Source organism: Carcharhinus amblyrhynchos, chromosome 20 (assembly GCF_965287045.1).
Source record: "Carcharhinus amblyrhynchos chromosome 20, sCarAmb.v2.hapA, whole genome shotgun sequence".
Classification (NCBI taxonomy): Eukaryota; Metazoa; Chordata; class Chondrichthyes; order Carcharhiniformes; family Carcharhinidae; genus Carcharhinus; species Carcharhinus amblyrhynchos.
Window position 1 is genome coordinate 3161446 of NC_137343.1, and position 23176 is coordinate 3184621.

The 23176-nt window shown below is 45.1% G+C and overlaps 1 protein-coding gene across 1 annotated transcript in view; it reads left to right on the plus strand.

Annotated features, from left to right (window-relative positions):
• Nucleotides 1-23176, plus strand: part of adgrd1 (adhesion G protein-coupled receptor D1) — a 273919-nt gene that overhangs the window by 205447 nt on the left and 45296 nt on the right. Inside the window, exon 22 of the mRNA XM_080208783.1 lies at nt 17246-17337. Within this exon, the coding sequence (XP_080064909.1) occupies nt 17246-17337 (92 nt within the window). The remainder of the gene's footprint in view (nt 1-17245; nt 17338-23176) is intronic.

Sequence of the window (23176 nt, forward strand, 5' to 3'; positions counted from 1 at the left end):
TCGGGTACACTGAGGGAGAATTTAGCACGGCCGATCCACCTAACCAGCATGTCTTTTGGACTATGGGAAGACACTCGGAAGGAACCCACACAGACATGGGGAGAATGTGCAGACTCTGCACAGACAGTGACCCAAGCCAGGGTCCCTGGCACTGTGAGGCTGCAGTGCTAAGCTCTGTGCCACCCAGTACAAAACTATGAACATGAATCTTGTATCTTTCCAGTGATTGAAGATTACGGGGCATAAATAAACCAAATTAAACCTGACTCTGAAACCCCGGAGAAAAACCAAGACTAAAAAGAAATGCAATCACTTGGATTAAAACAAACATCCTATTATCTGGGATCAGTTATACTCCTGCATTCTCAGCATGAGCTGCCTGGTTTGTAGACAGATTGGCACCGGGCAAGTCAGAGCTGAGTTTTAAACATACCCCTCACAAGAAACATGATAAAAATACATTTCTTAAAGACATGTTATCATCACACGTCGTGTAGTAATGCGCAGCCCATGTCCTCTGTCCCCTGCAATCCTCCCTATCTCTGTAACTTCCTCCAGCCCCTACACCCCCTCCCTGTTATCTATTTGCCCCTTTTTTGCTCACCAACTATAGTAATGTATGCAGGGAGGTGATGCAATGTGACGTGGAGCAGCAAGAAACAGAGAAGCAGCCGGTATGAGAAAGAAAATAAAGTTACATTTGTTTATTGAGTGTTCCTGAATGTCATTCTCCAAGTACACCACAAAACTGGTGACGAGGATAGCAGATGTGCGCTTGCTAAACCGCACGGAAGGAGAGATTTAAGCAAAGAAAAGTTAGGAAAAGGGAACCTCTTCCCACGTTTATGCTGCATTGCTGCCTGTGGGGAAAATCATTCGGCTGGTGTGGATGTGAGTCAAAAATATAGTGAAAGTCAGATCCTGGAGCTGGCTGGAGTAAATGACAGATTGAAGCTCAAGTTAATGCCTTGTGTAAATAAGAAAACTGAAACAGCCGCTGGAAATGGGATTGCACTATACCCGCACAGGAAACCTGCATTCGTAAAAAACGGCCGAGCTTTCAGCATCGTGAGAACTTCCGAGTGATGGAGCTCTGATGCTCGTTTTCATAACTTGGTGCTAGCAAACAAAATAGATGAAGACATCGCAGTGCCCACTTTCCTGAACAAGGCGGGGGAGAAAACTTCTAACCTCCTGTACAGTCTTGTACAACTTGATAAGCCAGGCACTGAAACGCACTCACAGATTGAGGACATTCTTCAAGCATGTTTTACACCAAGTTTACAGAGCACTTTAGATGCTATAAAAGAAACCAAGAGCAGTGGGAGTTAATATCACAACTTGTTGCAGAGCTTGAGACTTGGAGATGTGCCTAATGACACCATTCAAGACAGATTTGTTTGTGGCCTACACAGTAAATGACAGGAAAGCATCTGTTAACTGAAAGTAATTTTACTCTGTGGAAGACGACTGAAACTGTTGTTTTATGAAACTGGCTGCAAAAGAAGTTTGAGTTTGTGTACTTAAAGACACAAAATGTCCACTGAGTCAGCACCCAGAGCCATTGAGACTCATACTGTGAACAATTGAATTGGGGGATAATTGGAAGCAGTTGCCATTGAGAGTTTCCTTCATTCTGGAAACGTTACTGGTGCACTAAGGCAGGGTATTCTGCTGCTGGTGTTAAGACCAGAATGTTGAAACTGTGGGGAGGAAAAGGACATACAGAGCGTGCTTGCAGGAAGAAAGAAGCAAGCTAAGAATAAAATTAAAAAGCAGGAACAAACTGCAGAGCGGAATTTTTGATGGAGGCCTAATCTCTTAGAAAAATTTGAGTATTGTTGAAATTAAACCTCGCAAAGGCAAATTCTCAGCTTAAAGCATACTAAAATTTATTTAAACATATAGAACATACAAAAAGACAAGGACATTAATCTACGGCTGAATGTTAATGTCCTTGTCACACTGGACGCAGATTGCCAAGCGGCACAGAGTATCACAAAGCCTTTCCGAAGATCTCAAACTGTGTGCCAAAATTCAATACAATGATACCTTTTTCTTATCAAAAAGGCTGAATACAATTCCATTTCTTATTAATGTATCAATCCTTATTATGACAGATTACCTCAGCCAATTGCAATATGCCACCTGACATAGTGACATTCTATTGGCCTATTCCAATTCTGGATCTATTTGGCATAACCCATTTCCTGATCTTTGTGTTTCTGAGGATGACATTCCTTGTCTATCTTATCATTGGCAAATTGCCAAAGCATTGATAGCACCAACGTTGGGCCCAAAGTTTGATACCATTTTATGATTGGACAACGTAAGACCGTAAAAACTTAAGAACTAGGAGCAGGAGTCGGCCATCTGGCCCCAAGAACCTGCTCCACCGTTCAATAAGATCATGGCTGATCTTTTCGTGGACTCAGCTCCACTTACCTGTCCGCTCACCATAACCCTTAATTCCTTTACTGTTCAAAAAATGTATCTATCCTTGCCTTAAAAACATTCAATGAGGGAGCCTCAACTGCTTCACTGGGCAGGGAATTCCACAGATTCACAACCCTTTGTGTGAAGAAGTTCCTCTTTAACTCAGTCCTAAATCTGCTCCCTGTTATTTTGAGGCTATGCCTTCTAGTTATAGTTTCACCTAACAGTGGAAACAACTTCCCTGCTTCTATCTTATCTATTCCCTTCATAATCTTATATGTTTCTATAAGATCTCCCCTTATTCTTCTGAATTCCAATGAGTATAGTCCCAGTCTACTAAGTCTCTCCTCATTAGCCAACCCTCTCAACTCTGGAATCAACCCAGTGAATCTCCTCTGCACCCCCTCCAGTGCCAATATATCCTTTCTCAAATAGGGAGAGCAAAACTGTGCACAGTACTCCAGGTGTGGCCTCACCAGCACCTTATACAGCTGCAACATAACCTCGCTGTTTTTAACCTCCATCCCTCTAGCAATGAAGGACAAAATTCCATTTGCCTTCTTAATTACCTGCTGCACCTGCAAACCAACTCCTTGTGATTCTTGCACAAGGACACCCAGATCCCTCTGCACAGCAGCATGCTATGATTTTTTACCATTTAACTAATAGTCCATTTTGCTGTTATTCTTACCAAAATGGATGAGCTCACATTTAGAACATTGTACTCCATCTGCCAGACCCTCGCCCACTCACTTAGACTATCTATATCCCTTTGCAGACTTTCAGCGTCCTCTGCACACTTTGCTCTGCCACTTATCCTCGTGTCATCTACAAATTTTGACACATTACACTGGGTCCCCAACTCCAAATCATTCGTGTAAGTCATTAACAATTGCGGTCCCAACACTGAGCCATGAGGCACTTATCGCTAACCAGAAAAATACCAACTTACCCCCACTCTTTGCTTTCTGTTAGTTAACCAGTCCTCTATCTATGCTGATACATTACCCGTAACACTGTGCAGCTTTATCTTATGTAGCAGTCTTTGGTGCAGCACCTTGTCAAATGCCTTCTGGAAATCTAGATACACCACATCCACAGGTTCCCCATTGTCCACTGTGCATGTAATGTTCTCAAAGAATTCCACCAAGTTAGTCAAACATGACCTGCCCTTTATGAACCCATGCTGCGTCTTACTAATGGGACAATTTATATCCGGATGTCTTGTTATTTCTTCCCTGATGACAGATTCAAGCATTTCCACTACTACAGAAGTTAACCGGCCTATAGTTACTTGCCTTTTGTCTACCTCCTTTTTTAAACATTAGTGTCACATTTGCTGTTTTCCAATCTACGGGAACCACCCCAGAGTCCAGCGAATTTTGGTAAATTACCTCTAGTGCATTTGCTATTTCTCCCGCCATCTCTTTTAGCACCCTGGGATGCATTCCATCAGGACCAGGAGACTTGTCTACCTTCAGGCCCATTAGCTTAGCTAACACTACCTCTTTAGTGATAATGATAGTTTCCAGGTCCTCACCTGCCATAGTCATCAAGTTTTGCCATGTTATTTGTGTCTTCCACTGTGAAGACCGACACAAAATACCTGTTCAATACCGCAGCCATTTCCTCATTTCCAGTTATTACATCATCCTTTCCAACCTCTAAAGGACCAATGTTTACTTTAGCCACTCTTTTTTATTTTATACATTTGTAGAAACGTTTGCTGTCTGATTTTATATTCTGAGCTAATTTAGTCTCATAGACCATTTTACTTTTCTTTATCACTTTTTCATGGCTTTCTGTTGACCTTTAAAGATTTCCCAATCCTCTTCGTTCCCACTAATCTTTGTCACTTTGAATGCATTTTCTTTCAGTTTGATACCCTCCTTCATTTCCTTAGATATCCATGGCTGATTATCTCTTTTTCTACAGTCCTTCCTTATCACTGGTATATACAGTTTCTCAATTGTCCCACCATAAAGTTATTGCTCCCAGTCTAGCTTAGCCGACGCCTCCCTCATCCCTTTGTAGTCTCCTTTGTTTAAGCCCATGACACTGGTATTGGATTTTACCGTTTCAAGCTCCTTCTGTATTTTAGATACAGTTATACTGTGATCGCTTCTTCTGAGAGGGTCCTTAGCTGTAAAATCAGTGATTATTCAAAGAACAAAGAAAATTACAGCACAGGAACAGGCCCTTCGGCCCTCCAAGCCTGCACCGACCATGCTGCCTGACTGAACTAAAACCCCCCTCCCTTCCGGGGACCATATCCCTCTATTCCTATCTTATTCACGTATTTGTCAAGACGCCCCTTAAAAAGTCACTATCGTATCCGCTTCCACTACTTCCCCCAGCAACGAGTTCCAGGTTCCCACTACTCTCTGTGTAAAAAATCTGCCTCGTACATCTGCTTTAAACCTTGCCTCTTGCATCTTAAACCTGTCTATCCTGGTAGTTGACTCTTCCACCCTGGGATAAAGCTTCTGACTATCCACTCTGTCCACGCCTCTCTTAATCTTGTAGACTTCTATAAGGTCTCCCCTCAACCTCCTTTGTTCCAGGGAGAACAAACCAAGTTTCTCCAACCTCTCTTCATAGCTAATGCCCTCCATACCAGGCAACATCCTGGTAAATCTTTTCTATACCCGCTCCAAAGCCTCCACATCCTTCTGGTAGTGTGGTGACCAGAATTGAACACTATATTCCAAGTGCAGCCTAACTAAGGTTCTATAAAGCTGCAACATGACTTGCCAATTTTTAAACTCAGTACCCCGGTCGATGAAGGCAAGCATGCCGTAAGCCTTCTTGACTGCTTTTTCCACCTGCATTGCCACTTTCAGTGACTTGTGTACCTGTACGCCCAGATCTCTCTGCCTATCAATAGTCTTAAGGATTCTGCCGTTTACTGTATATTTCCATTCTGAATTAGACCTTCCAAAATGAACCTCACATTTGTCCGGATTAAACTCCATCTGCCATCTCTCTGCCCAAGACTCCAACTGATCTATATCCTGCTGTATCCTCTGATGGTCCTCATCGCTATCTGCAAATCCACCAATCTTTGTGTTGTCCGCAAACTTACTAATCAAACCAGTTACATTTTCCTCCAAATCATTTATATATATTACAAACAGCAAAGATCCCAGCACTGATCCCAGAGGAATACCACTTGTCACAGCCCTCCATTCAGAAACACACCCTTCCACGGCTACCCTCTGTCTTCTTTGACTGAGCCAGTCTAATAAACAGGACCAGATGTAGGATAGTTTGCTCCCTTGTTGGTTCCATTACATACTGTTCAAGGAAGCTATCGCGGATACATTCTATGAACTCCTCCTCAAGGCTGCCTTGACCAACCTGGTTTGACCAATTGATATTCAGATTAAAATCCTCCTTGCTAGTTGCTGTACCATTTTTACATGTATCAGTTATTTCTTTGCTTATTTCTCACCCCACCGTGATGTCATTATTTGGTGGCCTATAGACTATAGCCAACAATGATTTTTTTCTTTTTACTATTTCTAATTTCCACCCAAATGGATTCAACCGTTTTTTCCATAGAACCTATATCATCTCTCATTACCACCCTGATATCATCCTTAGAGCTACACCCTATCCCTTACCTTCCCGTCTGTCCTTCCGAACAGTCTGATACTCCTGGATATTTAACTCCCAGTCATGACCATAAGCCTTATTGTTTAAGATAATATATTTCACCAACTATTCCCAATTTGAACCATTTGTATTTCTCTGCTGAAGTTATGATCTTTTGAATCCATATCACTATTTTCTGCAATGTTTGCATTTTAACTGAAATGTGCAAATTATTTTAATAAATATTAAAATTCATTATTAAAAATTTTTCAACTTAAACATAAAATATTCCAGACTCAGAAATCATAATACTTAATTTCATTTTAATCACATCTACACATGGTCAAACTCCTGGACTCGAAACGTCAGCTCTTTTCTCTCCTTACAGATGTTGCCAGACCTGCTGAGATTTTCCAGCATTTTCTCTTTTAGTTTCAGATTCCAGCATCTGCAGTAATTTGCTTTTATCACTTAGAATCCTCCTTCTACACAAACCAAGACAGCATTTGAACAGAATAAAAGGAGAAATGTTCATGTTGTACAACAGGGCAGAAAAGAGACGCAGTCAGAGGAGAAGTTATCACTAATTGAGCTAACCATTGTTTGTGCGACTGACCGGGTCACTCCATGCTGGATGGGCAGTTGACATGGGGACAACAGTCTCGCTGGTGTCAGAGACTATCTACAATGTGAAACTCCAGCACATTCCCCTTACTCCATCAAGGACGGTGCTGAAAATGTACACAGGTGAAGTGGTTCCTCTGAAGTGTTGAAGTGGCTCTCCAGTTTAATGTAAAAGTGGCAGATTTGCCTCTACTTGTAGTGAAGGGAAAGTTCCCAGCGTTGATCGGGCCTAGGTGGCTGGAGTAGATTTGTCCACGCTGGGCTGTAGTCTACATAACGGCCATTGGGGAATCAGGCCTCAGGAAAATGGTATGGAGAGGGGGAGAAGGGTGAGGGGGCAGGGGGTGACGAGAAAGAGGTTGGTAAGGGGGGAGGTGGCAAGGGGGGGGGTGGTGACAATGTCCCATAAAATCCAGCCCTTAGCTGTCAATGAATAATGACAGAGGGGGGGTGGGATCCTGAGTAGCAGGGATGAAAGTGAGGGGGGCATAGATGGGGACTGCAATGCACGGCATTGTGGGGGTGGAGCGGAGCAGGGTTTGAAATGCGTATACTTTAATGCGAGGAGTATTCGCAATAAAGTGGATGAACTTGCAGCGTGGATCAGTACCTGGGACTTTGATGTTGTGGCCATTTCAGAGACATGGATAGAGCAGGGACAGGAATGGTTGTTGCAGGTTCCGGGGTTCAAATGCTTCAGTTGGAGCAGAGAAGGAGGTAGAAGGGGGGGAGGGGTAGCATTATTAGTCAAGGACTGTATCACAGTGTCAGAGAGGAAGTTTGATGAGGACTTGTCTGTTGAGGTAGTATGGGCTGAGATTAGAAATAGGAGAGGAGAGGTCACCCTGTTGGGAGTCTTTTATAGACCTCCTAAAAGTTCTAGAGAGGTTGAGGAAAGGATTGCGGAGACGATCCTGGATAGGAGTGAAAGTAATAGGGTAATTGTTATGGGGGACTTTAACTTTACTAATATTGATTGGAATAGCTATAGCTCTAGCTCATTAGAGGGGTCAGTTTTTGTACAAAGCGTGCAGGAAGGTTTTTTGACTCAGTATGTAGATAGGCCAACTAGAGGTGAGGCTATATTGGATTTGGTGCTGGGAAATGAGCCAGACCAGGTGCTAGACTTGGAAGTTGGGGTGCATTTTGGTGATAGTGACCACAATTCGGTTACATTCACCTTAGTGATGGAAAGGGATAGGCATGAACCTCGGGTCAGTAGTTTTAGCTGGGGGAAGGTAATTATGAGGCTATTAGGAGAGAATTAGGAAGCAAAGGTTGGACTAGGAGACTACAGGGTCTCGGAACGTCCGAAATGTGGAGTTTTTTCAAGGAGCAGCTATTGCGAGTCCTTGATATGTATGTCCCTGTCAGGCAAGGAGGAATTGGTCGAGCTAGGGAACCGTGGTGCACTAAAAAAGTTGATTCGCTGGTTAAAAGGAAAAAGGAGGCTTATGTCAGGATGAGACTTGAGGGCTCAGGTAGTGCACTGGAAAGCTTTAGATTGGCTAGGAGGGAGTTAAAGAGTGAGTTAAGAAGGGCTAAAAGAGGACATGAGAAGACTTTGGCTGATAGGATTAAGGAGAATCCTAAGGCGTTCTATAGATATGTTAAAAACAGAAGATTGGTTAGGGCAAGATTAGGGCCAGTTAGAGACAGCAGTGGGAAGTTATGTGTGGAACCGGAAGAGATTGGAGAGGCATTGAACCAATATTTCTCTTCGGTATTCACGCAGGGAGACATAAATGTAGCTGTGGAGAACGCTGGGTTACAGGGTTGTAAACTGGATAGTATTGCAGTTGATAAGGGGGATGTGCTGGATATTCTTGAGGATTTGAAAATAGATAAGTCCCCTGGTCCGGACGGGATTTACCCTAGGATTCTCTGGGAGGCAAGAGAGGCGATTGCAGAGCCTCTGGCTCTGATCTTCAGGTCGTCGTTGGTCACCGGTATAGTGCCAGAAGATTGGAGGATAGCGAATTTTGTCCCATTGTTTAAGAAGGGGAACAGAGACTTCCCCGGGAATTATAGACCGGTGAGTCTTACTTCTGTTGTGGGCAAGGTTTTAGAAAAAATTATTAGGGATAGGATTTATAGTTATTTGGAGAGTAATGAATTGATTAGAGATAGTCAGCATGGTTTTGTGGAGGGTAGGTTGTGCCTTACTAACCTTATTGAGTTTTTTGAGAAAGTGACCAAAGAGGTGGATGGGGGTAAGGCAGTTGACGTGGTATATATGGACTTTAGTAAGGCATTTGATAAGGTTCACCTTGGAAGGCTTCTGCAGAAAATGCCAATGTATGGGATTGAGGGTGATTTAGTTAATTGGATCAGGAATTGGCTAGCAGATAGGAGACAGAGGGTGGTGGTTGATGGTAAGCATTCGTCATGGAGTTCGGTTACAAGCGGTGTGCCTCAGGGATCTGTTTTGGGGCCACTGCTGTTTGTAATTTTTATAAATGATCTGGATGAGGGTATAGTTGGGTGGATTAGTAAATTTGCTGATGACACCAAAGTCGGAGGTGTGGTAGATAGTGAGGATGGGTGTCATAGTTTACAGAGAGACTTGGACAAGTTGCAGAGCTGGGCTGAGAGGTGGCGGATGGAGTTTAATGCGGAAAAGTGTGAGGTAATTCACTTTGGCAGGAATAACAGATGTGTAGAGTATAGGGCTAACAGTAGGACTCTGAATAGTGTTGATGAACAGAGGGATCTAGGTGTATGTGTACATAGATCCCTGAAAGTTGGGAATCAAGTAGATAAGGTTGTTAGGAAGGCATGATCTTATTGAATGGCGGGGCAGGCTCGAAGGGCTAGATGGCCTACTCCTGCTCCTATTTCTTATGTTCTTATGTTCATACGGTGTCTTGGCGTTTATTGGTAGGGGGATTGAATTTAGGAGTCGCAGCGTCATGTTGCAACTGTACAAAACTCTGGTGCGTCTGCACTTGGAGTATTGTGTGCAGTTCTGGTCCCCACATTATAGGAAGGATGTGGAGGCTTTGGAGAGGGTGCAGAGGAGGTTTACCAGGATGTTGCCTGGCATGGAGGGGAGGTCCTATGAGGAGAGACTGAGGGATTTGGGGTTGTTTTCGCTGGAAAGAAGGCAGCTGAGAGGGGACCTTATTGAAACATATAAGATGATTAGAAGTTTAGATAGGGTGGACAGTGATAGCCTTTTCCCTCGGATGGAGAAAGCTAGCACGAGGGGGCATAGCTTTAAATTAAGGGGTGGTAGTTATAGGACGGATGTCAGGGGTAGGTTCTTTACCCAGAGGGTGGTGAGGGATTGGAATGCCCTGCCTGCTGCAGTTGTAAATGCGCCTAGTTTGGGGGCGTTTAAGAGATCCGTGGATAGGTTTATGGATGGAAAGGGATTGGTTTAGGTTAGAGGGTCATTGCTTTTTAATTGGTCGGCGCAACATCGTGGGCCGAAGGGCCTGTTCTGCGCTGTAATGTTCTATGTTCTAATGATCAGGATGTGAAAATGCTGGCGTTGGAACGGGGTAGGCACAGTGAGAAGTCTCTGACCTGCCTCACTGTCACACACCTGACGAAGGAACAGCGTTTCCGAAAGCTTGTGGGATTACTATCAAATAAACTGGTTGGACTTTAACCTGGTGTTGTGAGGCTTCCTACACTGTCTCACTGGCAGATAACCTGGTCTTGTGAGATTTAATAATGATCAGGAGTAGAAATGCTTACTGATTGTTTATTCACCCACCCCCCTCTCTCTCCTGTGCTGCACCCCCACCCCCCTTTCACATTATAACCTCAGGCCTGGTGTAACCCTCCCATTGGTCCATTCCCGGATTTCTGTCGCTCAGTGAGCCTGTTTACCTTCAAATAAAGGAAAGGATAACCTTATCGCACATTTAATTCTGTTACAAACAGGCTCAGCTGCCCTCTAAGGATTGATGTTTCAGTTCTCTTTGTCCACCATAACTTGTCTCCATCCTTGGCCAAGCAGCAATTACCGGAGTATCAAACACCAGTGATGACAAAGGCCCTGGCTCTAACCGGTCAGGACAGGCACCTCTCGCAGTCACTCATGCGACACCACTATCATGAAATGTGAAAGAGCGAGCTTTACAGGCTGCGAGCTCAGGGGATTATTCAGCCTCTTGAGTTCATTCCACGGTTCACCGAGACTCTCACGGTCGGTCAGCCGTTCGATTGCAGCCCACCCAGACCTTGCATTGTTTTATACCCTTGTGTGTGCGGCTCTCCGATCTAAAAATGGCACGTTGGGTTGGTCTCTGTTGCTCTTTGCAGGGCTTGCTTTGTGAGAGGAGACAGGTTCCGAGCAGAGCCAGGAGCAGTAATACTGTGCAGCTAATCTCACTGCGGATAGATTTTGCAGATGTCATAGAGTCATTCAGCACAGAAACAGGCCCATCATGTCAGTGCCAGCCATCAAATACCAATCTGTACTAACCCCATTCACTAGCACTTGGCCCATATCCTTGGTGAATGAAGATCCAGATGCTTCTTGAATGTTGAGAGAGCCCCTGCCTCCACCGCCCTCTCAGGCAGCGTGTTCCATAGTCCCACCACCCTCTGGCTGAAAACATTTTTCCGTCGATCCCCTCTAACCCACTTAGTCCTCACCCAAAAGCCCTGCCCTCTGACCTTAGACACCAGGCAGATTCCTACCCCTGCTCCCTCTGTCCCAGGGCTCTAAATCTGTTCATGCTCCCTTTCCAAAACCCAACACTTAATTCACTCCTGGATTTTCTCCTATTCTACCAGATCTCCTTGATTCAGTCTGAAAATGTTTATTGTAGGGGCAGGAGGAAGTTACTCAGGCCCACGAGACCCCTGTGCTCCTCCAACTCTGGCCCCTCGTGTCTGCCTGATCTCTATTTCTTCACTCTCGGTGGTCATTGTCCCACCCTAAATCTCTCCCCCACACTCCCCTCCACCAAGGTGTTCCTTTAAACCTACCTCATTGGTCACGATAAGCCATTGCCTCCTTACGTGGTTTAGTGTGAAATTTTGTCGGGTTATTACCCTGGGACGATTGACCACATTATAAAGGTGCTATATAAAAGTGTAATGAATTCAATCAGGCCATTGAGGTTGGCCTATTGGATATGAACTCCCCGATTAAGGATCTACTGATCGGCCAATCAGGGAGCCTTTGTCTTGCGTTTAACTGGGAGTGTCAGTTCCTCTGACACCCCTGGAGGTAGACTGCTGGCTGCGAGCTCTCTGTGTACTGCTGTTTTGTAAATAAAGGGATTTTGGTGAAGGGATTTCTGCCTCCGCAGACTTATTACACAATGCAAGGTGTTGTTGAGGCTGTTCCACCAGCCTGTTAGATTAGTTGTACTCAATAGTTGTTCCCAACAGGGAGACTTAATAAAGGATTAAAATCACAATGGAGTAACTGTTTCTTGTGATAGGAGGATAACTAACCAGAGGGACACATACTGAGGAGAATTGTCCATGAACCAGAGGGAAGATGAGGAGTTTTCTCGCACGTAGAGAGTTGTTGTGATCTGGAATTCACTGCCTGAACGGGCAGGAGAAACAAATTTAATCATAACTTTCAAGAAGGAATTTGATTTGTAATTAGAGGGAACATGGGGTGGCACAGTGGTTAGCACTGCTGCCTTACAGCACCAGTGACCTGGGTTCGATTCCAGCTTCGGATAATTGTCTATGCAGAGTCTGCATGGGCTTCCTCCGGGTGCTCTGGTTTCCTCCCACAGTCTGAAATACATGCTGGTTAGGGTGCATTGGCCGTGCTAAATTTTACCTCAATGTACCTGAACAGGTGCCAGAGTGTGGCAACTAGGCTAACTTCATTGCAGTGTGAATGTAGAACCCTACAGTGCTGAAAGAGGCCATTCAGCCCATTGAGTCCGCACTGACCACAATCCCACCCAGGCCCTACACCCATATCCCTACATATTTACCCACTAATCCCTCTAACCTAAGCATCTCAGGACACTAAGGGGCAATTTTAGCATGACCAATCAACCTGACCCGCACATCCTTGGACTGTGGGAGGAAACCGGAGCACCCGGAGGAAACCCACACAGACACGGGGAGAATGTGCAAACTCCACACAGATGGTGACCCGAGCCGGGAATCGAACCCAGGTCCCTGGAGCTGTGAAGCAGCAGTGCTAACCACTGTGCTACCGTGCCGCCTGTGTAAACCTACTTGTGACACTACTAAATAAACTTTAAAACAAAAACTGCAGGGCAGTGAGGGAGTATGAGGGGGTAGAGTTGGGACTATTCGGATTTCTCTTTCAAAGAGCTATCAGAGGAACAGAGGGCTGAATTATTGTTATTTGTTCATGAGATGTGGGTGTCACTGGCTGAGCCAGCATCTATTGGCCACCTCTGAGGGCATTTAAGAGTCAAGCACATTGCTGTGGCCCTGGGGTCACAGATAAGGACAATAAGTTTCAACAGAACCAGACGGGTTTTTACAACAGTAGTTTCATGGTCATCGTTACACTTTTAATTCCAGATTTTTATTGGATTTGAACTTCACCATCTGTTGTTGGTGTCTGGATTACTAGTCCAGTGACAATACCACTACACCATGGCCTGCCCATTGAATGGCCTCCACTGTGCTGTAAATTTCTACAATTCTAGTGATTTTCAGGATTGAATCATGGTAACTTACGGACCCTTAAAATGTAACAGTTTCCACGTCTCATTCAATGTCACGGAATCATCTCCCACAAATACATTTGCCTGTCATGTCACAGCTGTGGCAAAATCCTGTTCTGTAGAAATTCAGAAGATGTGTGTGTTGGACCCACTCCTGCTCCAAGTGCTAAATAATCATATCTCCAACCTTTAGGCCCCAGTAATAAAGTCATCGCAAGCATTCAGATTATTACAGACCAGGGCCTCTCAAACTTGTTTATCAGTAGACTGCTTAGGCAGATTAAAAGGCCCCATGGTTGATCTATCAGGTCTGTTCTACCTACTTTCACTTACCAACAGAACAAAACTCATCTGAATTAATGTGAAGCGTAGCTATAGTGTACCTTCTTACACGGTCCCTCGTGAGCGAGAATGACTGGCTTTCACTCCAGTTTGATATGTTCTGAGATTGCTGATAACTTCAATACAAGATCTGTCAACTCTCATAGACTCCTGACAGTGCAGCAGGAGTTCTTACAGCCCATCGAGTCTGCACTGACTCACCGAGAAAGCATCTTACCCAGGCCCAACCCCTCCACCCTATCCTCGTGAACCCACGCATTTACCTTGGCCAATCCTCCGAACCTACATGTCTGTGGACATTAAGGGGCAAGTTAGCATGGCCAATCTCCCTAACCCCCACACCTTTGGAGTGTGGGAGGAAACCAGAGCACCCGGAGGAAACCCACGCAGACATGGGGAGAGCGTGCACACTCCACACAGTCACCCAAGGCGGGAATCGAACCCAAGTTCTTGTAGATAGTACACACGGCTGCCAGTGAGCTTTGGCGGTGGAGAGAGTGGATGTTTGTAGATGTGGTGCCAATCAAACAGGCTTCTTTGTCTTGGATGGTGTCAAACTTGTTGGGTGTTGTTGGAGCCGCACCCATCCAGGCAAGTGAGGAGCATTCCATCACACTCTGACGTGTGCCTTGTAGATGGTGGACAGGCTTTGGGGAGTCAGGAGAGGAGTTACTCGCTGCAGTATTCCTAACCTCTGACCTGTTGTTGTAGCCATTGTCTTTATGTGGGGAGTCCAGTTGAGTTTCTGGTAATCCCAAGGATGTTGACAGTGGGGGATTCAGTAATGGTTACACCATTGAATGTCAAGAGGTGGTGGTTAGAGTTTCTCTTATTGATGATGGCTGTAGAATTGCGAATCAGTAATGTGCATTTGGCACCAGCTCGGAGTGGCTGGAGGACCCTGATAGATCTTGAGGACCCCCACATTGGGAATGACGGTTGTAGAGAAGGGGAAGATGAGGTGCAGTCAGGCAAACACATCGGCCACAGTGTACCGGGACACCAGTATGAACTGTATCAGTCTTCCCCAGCCCCAGTCAAACCAGGCTAATGCAACATGTGTTCTCTGTGAAACAAAGCTACATAGATGATTCTGAAGAAGTTGAGTTGACTCAAACTTCCTTTGTGAAGTTTGCCTCTCTTTTATTGTGTCTGTTCAAAATTTAGCCATGTTTATCAGATTTTAACATTGCAAGAGGGCAAACCTGAGGGAAAAGCCATCTTCTGGATTAAATGTTAAACTAGGCCCTGCTTGTTCTGTAAAAAAAGCCTGTTTGAGGGAAATTAGAGGTGTCGGAACTGTAACGACTTTAATCAGGCGATTGCAGTGGACCTGTTAGAATATGGACTCCCTGATTAAGGACCAAATTGATGGTCCAATCAGGGAGTCTCTTGCTTTGTATTTAATCAGGCGTGTCAGTTCCTCTGGGACTCTGAGTATAGGTGACTAACTGAAAGCACTCGAGACGCTGTTGTCAGGCTTATAAATGAAGGGATTTTGGTGAAGGGACTTCTTACTCCGAAAACATATTACACTAACCAATACATACCCCTCAGCATCATCGCGACACATTCACTGCTCGTTTATCTCAGTTCTGTTTCTGGGAATTGGCTGTGTGCAGATTGGCTGCTCCGTTTTTATTCATCCATGGGACATGGGTATCGCTGGCTGGTCCAGCATTTATTGTCCATCCCAAGTTGCCTGAGGGCAGTTGAGAGTCAACCACATTGCTGTGGCTCTGGAGTCACATGTAGGCCAGACCAGGTAAGGATGGCAGATTTCCTTCCCTAAAGGACATTAGTGAACCAGATGGGTTTTTCTGACGATGGTTTCATGGTCATCAGTAGATTCTTAATTCTAGATTTTTTTATTGATTCCACCAATCTGCCATGGCGGAGTTCGAACCTGGGTCCCCAGAACATTTGCCGAATTTCTGGATTAATAGTTTAGTAATAATACCCCAAGGCTACCACATTCCCTAGAAAACAACAGTGACTACGTTACAAAGGAAGGTTTTTGGGTAGGAAGTGATTTGTGACATTTGAGGATGAGAAAAGTACTATATAAATGCAAGGTTTTTTTTGCATGAATGGTTTGCAAAGGTCAATTTTTTTTTGTAAATTACCGTTAGATGTGATTGTCAAAAATGATGATCCCAGTAAATAGTCTCACAACACCAGGTTAAAATTCATCAGGTTTATTTGGGTAGCACGAGCTTTCAGAGCACTGCTCCTTCATCAGGTGAGTGGACTTTAACCTGGTGTTGTGAGATTACTGACTGCACCCACCTCAGTCCAACGCTGGCAACTCCACATCAAAAATGATGAGAACCTCCCATAAATATTTGAACATTTTATTTGTGCTGAAATTGTAAATTAAAGCACTTTTCCAAACATCAAAGGACTAAGTAAAGATTACGTTTATACGGCACCTTTCACAACCACAGGAAATAGTAAAGTGTTTCATAGCCTGTAAGGTACTTCCACCCTCACTGCTGTGTCAGAAATACTGCAATCAATTCATGTTCAGCTGGTTCCCACAAACAGCAACACAATCACCTGTTGTAGTGATGTTGGTTAAAGGATAAATATTGGCCTTGACACTGGAGAAAACTCCCCTGCACTCCAACTGTGGGATCTTTAACTATGTCTGAGAAGCCTCGGTTTAAGATTTTGACTGACAGTGCAACATTCCCTCAGTACTGACCCTCTGACAGTGCGGCACTCCCTCAGTACTGACCCTCTGACAGTGCGGCACTCCCTCAGCACTGACCCTCTGACAGTGCGGCACTCCCACAGCACTGACCCTCTGACAGCGCGGCACTCCCTCAGCACTGACCCTCTGACAGTGCGGCACTCCCTCAGCACTGACCCTCTGACAGTGCGGCACTCCCTCAGCACTGACCCTCTGACAGTGCGGCACTCCCTCAGCACTGACCCTCTGACAGTGCGGCACTCCCACAGCACTGACCCTCTGACAGTGCAGCACTCCCTCAGCACTGACCCTCTGACAGTGCGGCACTCCCACAGCACTGACCCTCTGACAGTGCAGCACTCCCTCAGCACTGACCCTCTGACAGTGCGGCACTCCCACAGCACTGACCCTCTGACAGTGCAGCACTCCCTCAGCACTGACCCTCTGACAGTGCGGCAGTCCCTCAGCACTGACCCTCTGACAGTGTGGCACTCCCTCAGCACTGACCCTCTGACAGTGCGGCACTCCCTCAGCACTGACCCTCTGACAGTGCGGCACTCCCACAGCACTGACCCTCTGACAGTGCAGCACTCCCTCAGCACTGACCCTCTGACAGTGCGGCAGTCCCTCAGCACTGACCCTCTGACAGTGTGGCACTCCCTCAGCACTGACCCTCTGACAGTGCGGCACTCCCTCAGTACTGACCCTCTGACAGTGCGGCACTCCCTCAGCACGGGTACTGAGAGAGTCAGCCTGGGGTATGTGCTCAGGAGCCTGGAGTTAGGCTGGAATCTACCACCTTTGAACACTGGTTGACAGTGCTACTGACTGAGGTATGAGTGCTAATTGTTTTTGAATGGGGGGGAGGGGGGCAGATACGATTAAAGTAATGGTGTATTGATTTTGTTGGCTTTAGGTGAATATTGGCATTCTTATTGCTGTGACGAGGATCATTTCAAGAATAAGCACGGACAACTACAAGATACACGGAGATGCGAATGCTTTCAAGTAAGTTGCTGCATCTCTCTCCAATTGTCAGGCCTCACTCAATATAAACCCGAGAAATCATAAGTGCTTTAGTGAATATATTCCTTTCATTGTCCATTGAGTTGGAAAATCACCTATTTCACTGTTAATGATAAAGTCTTGTGCACATTTAAAACCAATGAGCTGTAAGGAATTAGGAAAAACTATCACTGATGGAGTAACTGTGATTACAATGCATCAGAGATGGTTCCAATCTGTCAGTGTCGAGATTATTCTCTCTTTTGCTGGAAAGGCTCCCTAATCAACTTAATTCAGAGTGAACCACCTCAACTGCATCGCTTGGGTCAGAGGGGACACCATCAGATTAATATTAAATGTCAGCGTCGAAATTGTGATCCTGTTGAAAAAATCATTTAACTATTGAGAATCGAAATAGGAACCAATTCCTTCTGGGATTATGAACCCAATCATTGAGCCAGTTTGTGCTTCATGTTCTGAGTTACTCAAGTAAAGTAAAAAATTATTTACTTGTTAGTCACAAGTAGGCTTAGATTCACACTGCAATGAAGTTACTGTGAAAACCCCCTAGTCACCACACTCCGGTGCCTGTTCGGGTACACTGAGGGAGAATTCAGCACGGCCATTTTACCTATCGGCTTGTCTTTTGGGCTGTGGGAGGAAACCGGAGCATCTGGAGGAAACCCACGCAGACACGGGGAGAATGTGTAGTCTCCGCACAGACCCAAGCCAGGAATCAAACCCAGATCGCTGGCACTGTGAGGCAGCAGTGCTCACCACTGTGCTGCCCCCAAATTTATTTATTAGCGTCACAAGTAAGCTTACATTAGCACTGCAATGAAACTACTGTGAAAATCCCCAAAACGCCACACTCTGGCACCTTTTAAAAACATAGAAAACCGATGTAGGAGTAGGCCATTCGGCCCTTACAGCCTGCACCACCATTCAATATGATCTTGGCTGATCATGCATCTTCAGTATCCCACTCCCACTTTCTCTCCATATCCCTTGATCCCTTTTGCCACAAGGCCCACATCCAGCTCCCTCTTCTGAACATATCGAACAAACTGGCCCCACAGCTTTCTGTGGGAGAGAAATTCCACAGGTTCACAAAAGTTCCTCCTCACCTCAGTCCTGATTGGCTTACCCTTTATTCTTAGACTGTGACCCCTAGTTCTGGACTTCCCCAAATCGGGAACATTCTTCCCACATCTAGCCCGTCCAGTCCCATCAGGATTTTATATGTCTCTTTGAGATCCCCTCTCATTCTTCTGATTCCAGTGAGGACAAGCCCAGTTGATCCAATCTCTCATCCTGCCATTCCGGGAATCAGTCTGGCGAACCTTCGCTGGACTCCTTCAATAGTGAACCAAATGGGTTTTTACAATAATTGACAATGGTTCCATGGTTTTGGTGACACTGAGGGAGAATTGAGCATGACCGATGTACCTAACCAGCATGCCTTTCGGACTGTTATGTCGGGGAGGCATTTTATTGCAATGTGATTGGATTTCCTTTGAGTTTCAGTTGATGGTGTGAGCTGCTAACTGATGGGCTCATTTCCCTGGTTGTTCTGTCTCGGTGTAGCATGGTGTTGGGCGATGGGCTGGTCAGATGTTGTCGAGGCTGCCGTGATGGTCACCTAGTTCAGACAGAGATGAGGAGAACTGTTTTCTCTCAGAGGGCAGTGAGTGTGTGGAACTCTCTTCCTCACAAGCGGCTGGAAGCAGAGTCTTTGAATGTTTATAAGGCAGAGTGAGATGGATTCTTGATTAACGAGTAGGCCAGACCAGGTAAAGACGGCAGATTTCCTTCCCTAAAGGACATTAGTAAAACAGTTGGATTGTTTGTGGTTGTTGTGTTTCATACATGGTAACAGGTGACTTCCAAAGTATTTAATTGACTGGAAGCACCCTGGGACATGTTGAGGTGCTGAAAGGCGCTATAGAAATGCTCATTCTCGATGATGTCCAGAGACTGGCTGCGTAGTCACCAATTGGAAGCTTCACTGACCACAGGAGATTGGTCTGAGGGACGTGAGACACTGGACCTGGAATATCAAGGAGGAGACTTATAAAGATTTGCAAAATGAGGAGGTGTTTGATGGTGGGGGGGGGAGTAAGGAGAGTGTGTGGGTGGTGTCCATGACCAGAGTCATTGTCACTGAGAGAGAGAGAGAGAGGTGGAGCGACATTGAGAGGAAACTGTCACAGATTGAACAGCACCACTGAGATTAGAATTCAGTCACTGCAGGAATCCTCTCCGTAATGAGAACTGAAGGAGTTTTAATTGAATTGACTGCCGAGCTGATTAGATATCAGTAAACAAGCTGTGCCTGAGGCCTGAGGCCTGAGGTAGCAGTGTGAGAGGTTAATGATACCCACAATTGGAAGCGCTTCTCTCCATTTACTCTGCATTTAGTGTGTCCGGCAGGTTGTTTCTGTTGGAAGGACGGTGTTACCAGAACCAGGGGGAAAGTTCAGTAACACAAGTCTGCTGTGTACCTGATGTGACGCGGCACCGAACTTCCTACAGAGCAGAGAGTTTAACAGTATCTGGGCTGTTGCTTTGAGTGCTTGTTATAGCAGAACTTGTCAGCTGGACTGTCACCTCCTGACTGAGATGGTTGTGCAGAGGTGGTGCGCCCTGGGAGTTAACTTGACGAGTTTACATCTCTGGAAGAGCGACTGGTTTAGCGTGCCCAGGAACTCCAGGCGCGAGGCAGAGATGAGTGCGTCGCTGACGGAATCATCCACCACCTGACTCATTCTGCACGCAGGCAGGAATTTTCTGGCTGTTCCCTCCGGTGGGATCTTGCCATCTCTGCTGCTACGAAATGCACCACAGTCGGGCGGGGGGGGACATGGAAAGCCCCCACAGCGGGTCCGAATCTACATTCTACCAGCTGCTGTGGTAGAAAGACTAGGCCCCAAGGCATCGAACTAGGTCTCTGGAATAACTTTTAACTGCGGTCAGAGCTGACACAGAGATCAAACCCACAACTTCCCTGTTATTAACACCAGACTCTGACCATCTGAGTTGAGAAACTCACGCATTATTTTTATTCACTTATGAGTCACGGACGTCACTGGCTGGGCTGGCATTTATTGCCCATCCCGAGTTGACCTTGTCCAGAGGGAAGTTGAGAGTCAACCACATTGCTGTGGCTCTGGAGTCACGTGTGGGCCAGACTGGGTAAGGACAGTAAATTTCCTTCCCTAAAGGACATTAGTGAACCAGATGGGTTTTTCTAACAATCGGTTTCATGGTCATCAGTAGACTCTTAATTCCCGAGTTTTTTTTTATTGAATTCAAATTCCACCATCTGCCGTGGCGGGGTTCGAACCTGAGTCCCCAGAACATTAGCTGAGCTCCTGGATTTATATTCTGGTGATAATACCACCAGGTCATCACCCTTTGCAATATGCACTTAAATTCAAAGTGGAAGCTTCAAAGCAGAGCTGAGCTGAGAGGTCAGGTGACCTTTTATTTTGTTGTCAAAACCCATGGAACAACAGACAGTCCCTTGAACTAATCTTCGTGTCTCGACATGTCATTAAAATGCAAATGTAATATCCTTGAGGAGTTATTAAAATGTAACAGATCTTTCCCGTGGTTAACTCTCGTTTCTCTACTTCAGGCAGTGGCCCAGTTTCTTTTAAATGCAGTTGAATCTTGCTGTGCCACCCAGCACGTCCCACCCCATAACAAGGCATATAAAAAAATTGTCCTCATCTTCCCAAGTTCTTTGGCCAATTATTTTCCGTCTCTGAGATTTGGTTTGGTTTGATTTATTATTGTCACATGTATTAACATACAGTGAAAAGTATTGTTTCTTGTGTGCTATACAGACAAAGCATACCTTTCATAGAGAAGGAAATGAGTCAGTGCAGAATGTAGTGTTAGAGTCATAGCTAGGCTGTAGAAAAAGATCAACTTAATGCGAGGTAGGTCCATTCAAAAGTCTGACAGCAGCAGGGAAGAAGCTGTTCTTGAGTCGGTCGGTACGGGACCTCAGACTTTTGTATCTTTTTCCCGATGGAAGAAGGTGGAAGAGACAATGTCCGGGGTGTGTGAGGGCCTTAGTTATGCTGGCTGCTTTTCTGAGGCAGCGAGAAATGTAAGCAGAGTCATTGGATGGGAGACTGGTTTCCGTGATGGATTGGGCTACATTCACGCCCTTTTGTAGTTCCTTGCGGTCTTGGGCAGAGTAGGAGCCCAGACCAAGCTGTGATACAACCAGAAAGAATGCTTTCTATGGGTGAGAGTCATAGGTGACATGCCAAATTTCCTTAGTCTTCTGAGAAAGTAGAGGCTTTGGTGAGTTTTCTTAACTATGATGTTGGCATAGGGGGACCAATACAGGTTGTTGGTGATCTGGACACCTGAAAACTTGGAGCTCTCGACCATTAAATAGCTTCTCATTCCTTACTTTACCAGAACCCCCTCACCATTTCGAACATATCTATTAAATCTTTACACGTGTGAGGAGCAGATTGCAGCTACATGTTTCATGGTGGATGCTCGCTGATTTAAAGCATTCTAGGTTTAGCTCAGTTGGTTGGGTGTCTGGTTAGTGATACAGAGTGACGGTAAGAGCGCAGGTTCAATTCCCGTTCTGGCTAAGGTTATTCACATCCCATGTCTTTTCAACCTTTGCCTGAGGTGAGGTGATCCTCAGATTAAAACACCAGCATTTTATATTTATCTGGAACCATGGTGACTTTACAGTGTAGAGTAATCTTGCAAAGGGGATTGAATAACCTGAATGGACGATAATGAAGACATTTTGCAGGTAAAACAATTCATGGCCACACTCTATCCACAATATATAATATGTTTATTCAATTTTTTTTAAAAATTAATTCTGCAGAACTAATTATGAATTACAAAGCGATGATATGGAATATTTGGTGAAAACGAGTTGATTGTATAATGAAGAAAGAAAACTATTGCAGCTGCTGTGTTTATAGAGGAATAACAATTTGAATGCTTTGTTTGATATTTATAACAACTTTGCAGCAGGCTTGTAATTATACCTTTAGTTCAGGTGAATTAATATTACGTTAAAACTACTAGCGAAGGTCTTCATTTTCTAAATTAAAAATAGAGAATAGAACAAACGTTCCAATGTGATTTTCCTCATTATCATCCACTCTTAGCAAAGCTCTTTAACGTGGTGGGATTCAGGGACAGGAGGAGGCCACTTAGTCCCATGTTCATGTTCTACCATTTCCCTGGGCCATTGCTGATCTGTAAGCCTATCCTATTTCTTTGCCCTTGCTTGATATCCCTACCTGACAAACATCTATCCATAAAATGGCAGCAGGGTTAGCACTGCTGCCTCACAGCTCCAGGGACCTGGGTTTGATTCCCAGCTGGTGTCACTGTTTGTGTGGAGTTTGCATATTCTCCCCATGTCTGTGTGGGTTTCGTCCAAATGCTCCAGTTTCGTCCCACACTCCAAAGGTGTGATGGTTAGGTGTATTGGCCAGACTAAATTGCCTCTTATTGTCCCGGGATGCGTAGGTTAGAGGGATTAGCTGGGTAAGTATGTGAGGTTACAGGAATTATTGTCCATGCAGACTCAATGGGCCAAATGGCCTCCTTCTGCACTGAAGGGATGCTATGAAAAGCAAAATATTGCGGATGCCGGAATATGAAACAAAAAGAGAAAATACTGGAAAATCTCAGCATCTGCGGAGAGAGAAGAGAGCTAATGTTTTGCTTTAGACAAAGGGTCATCCAGATTTGAAACCTTGGCTGTATTGTCTCCCAGACCTGTTGAGATTTTCGAAAGATTTCTCCGTCTCATCATTGTTTACTTCCCAATCATCTGTTA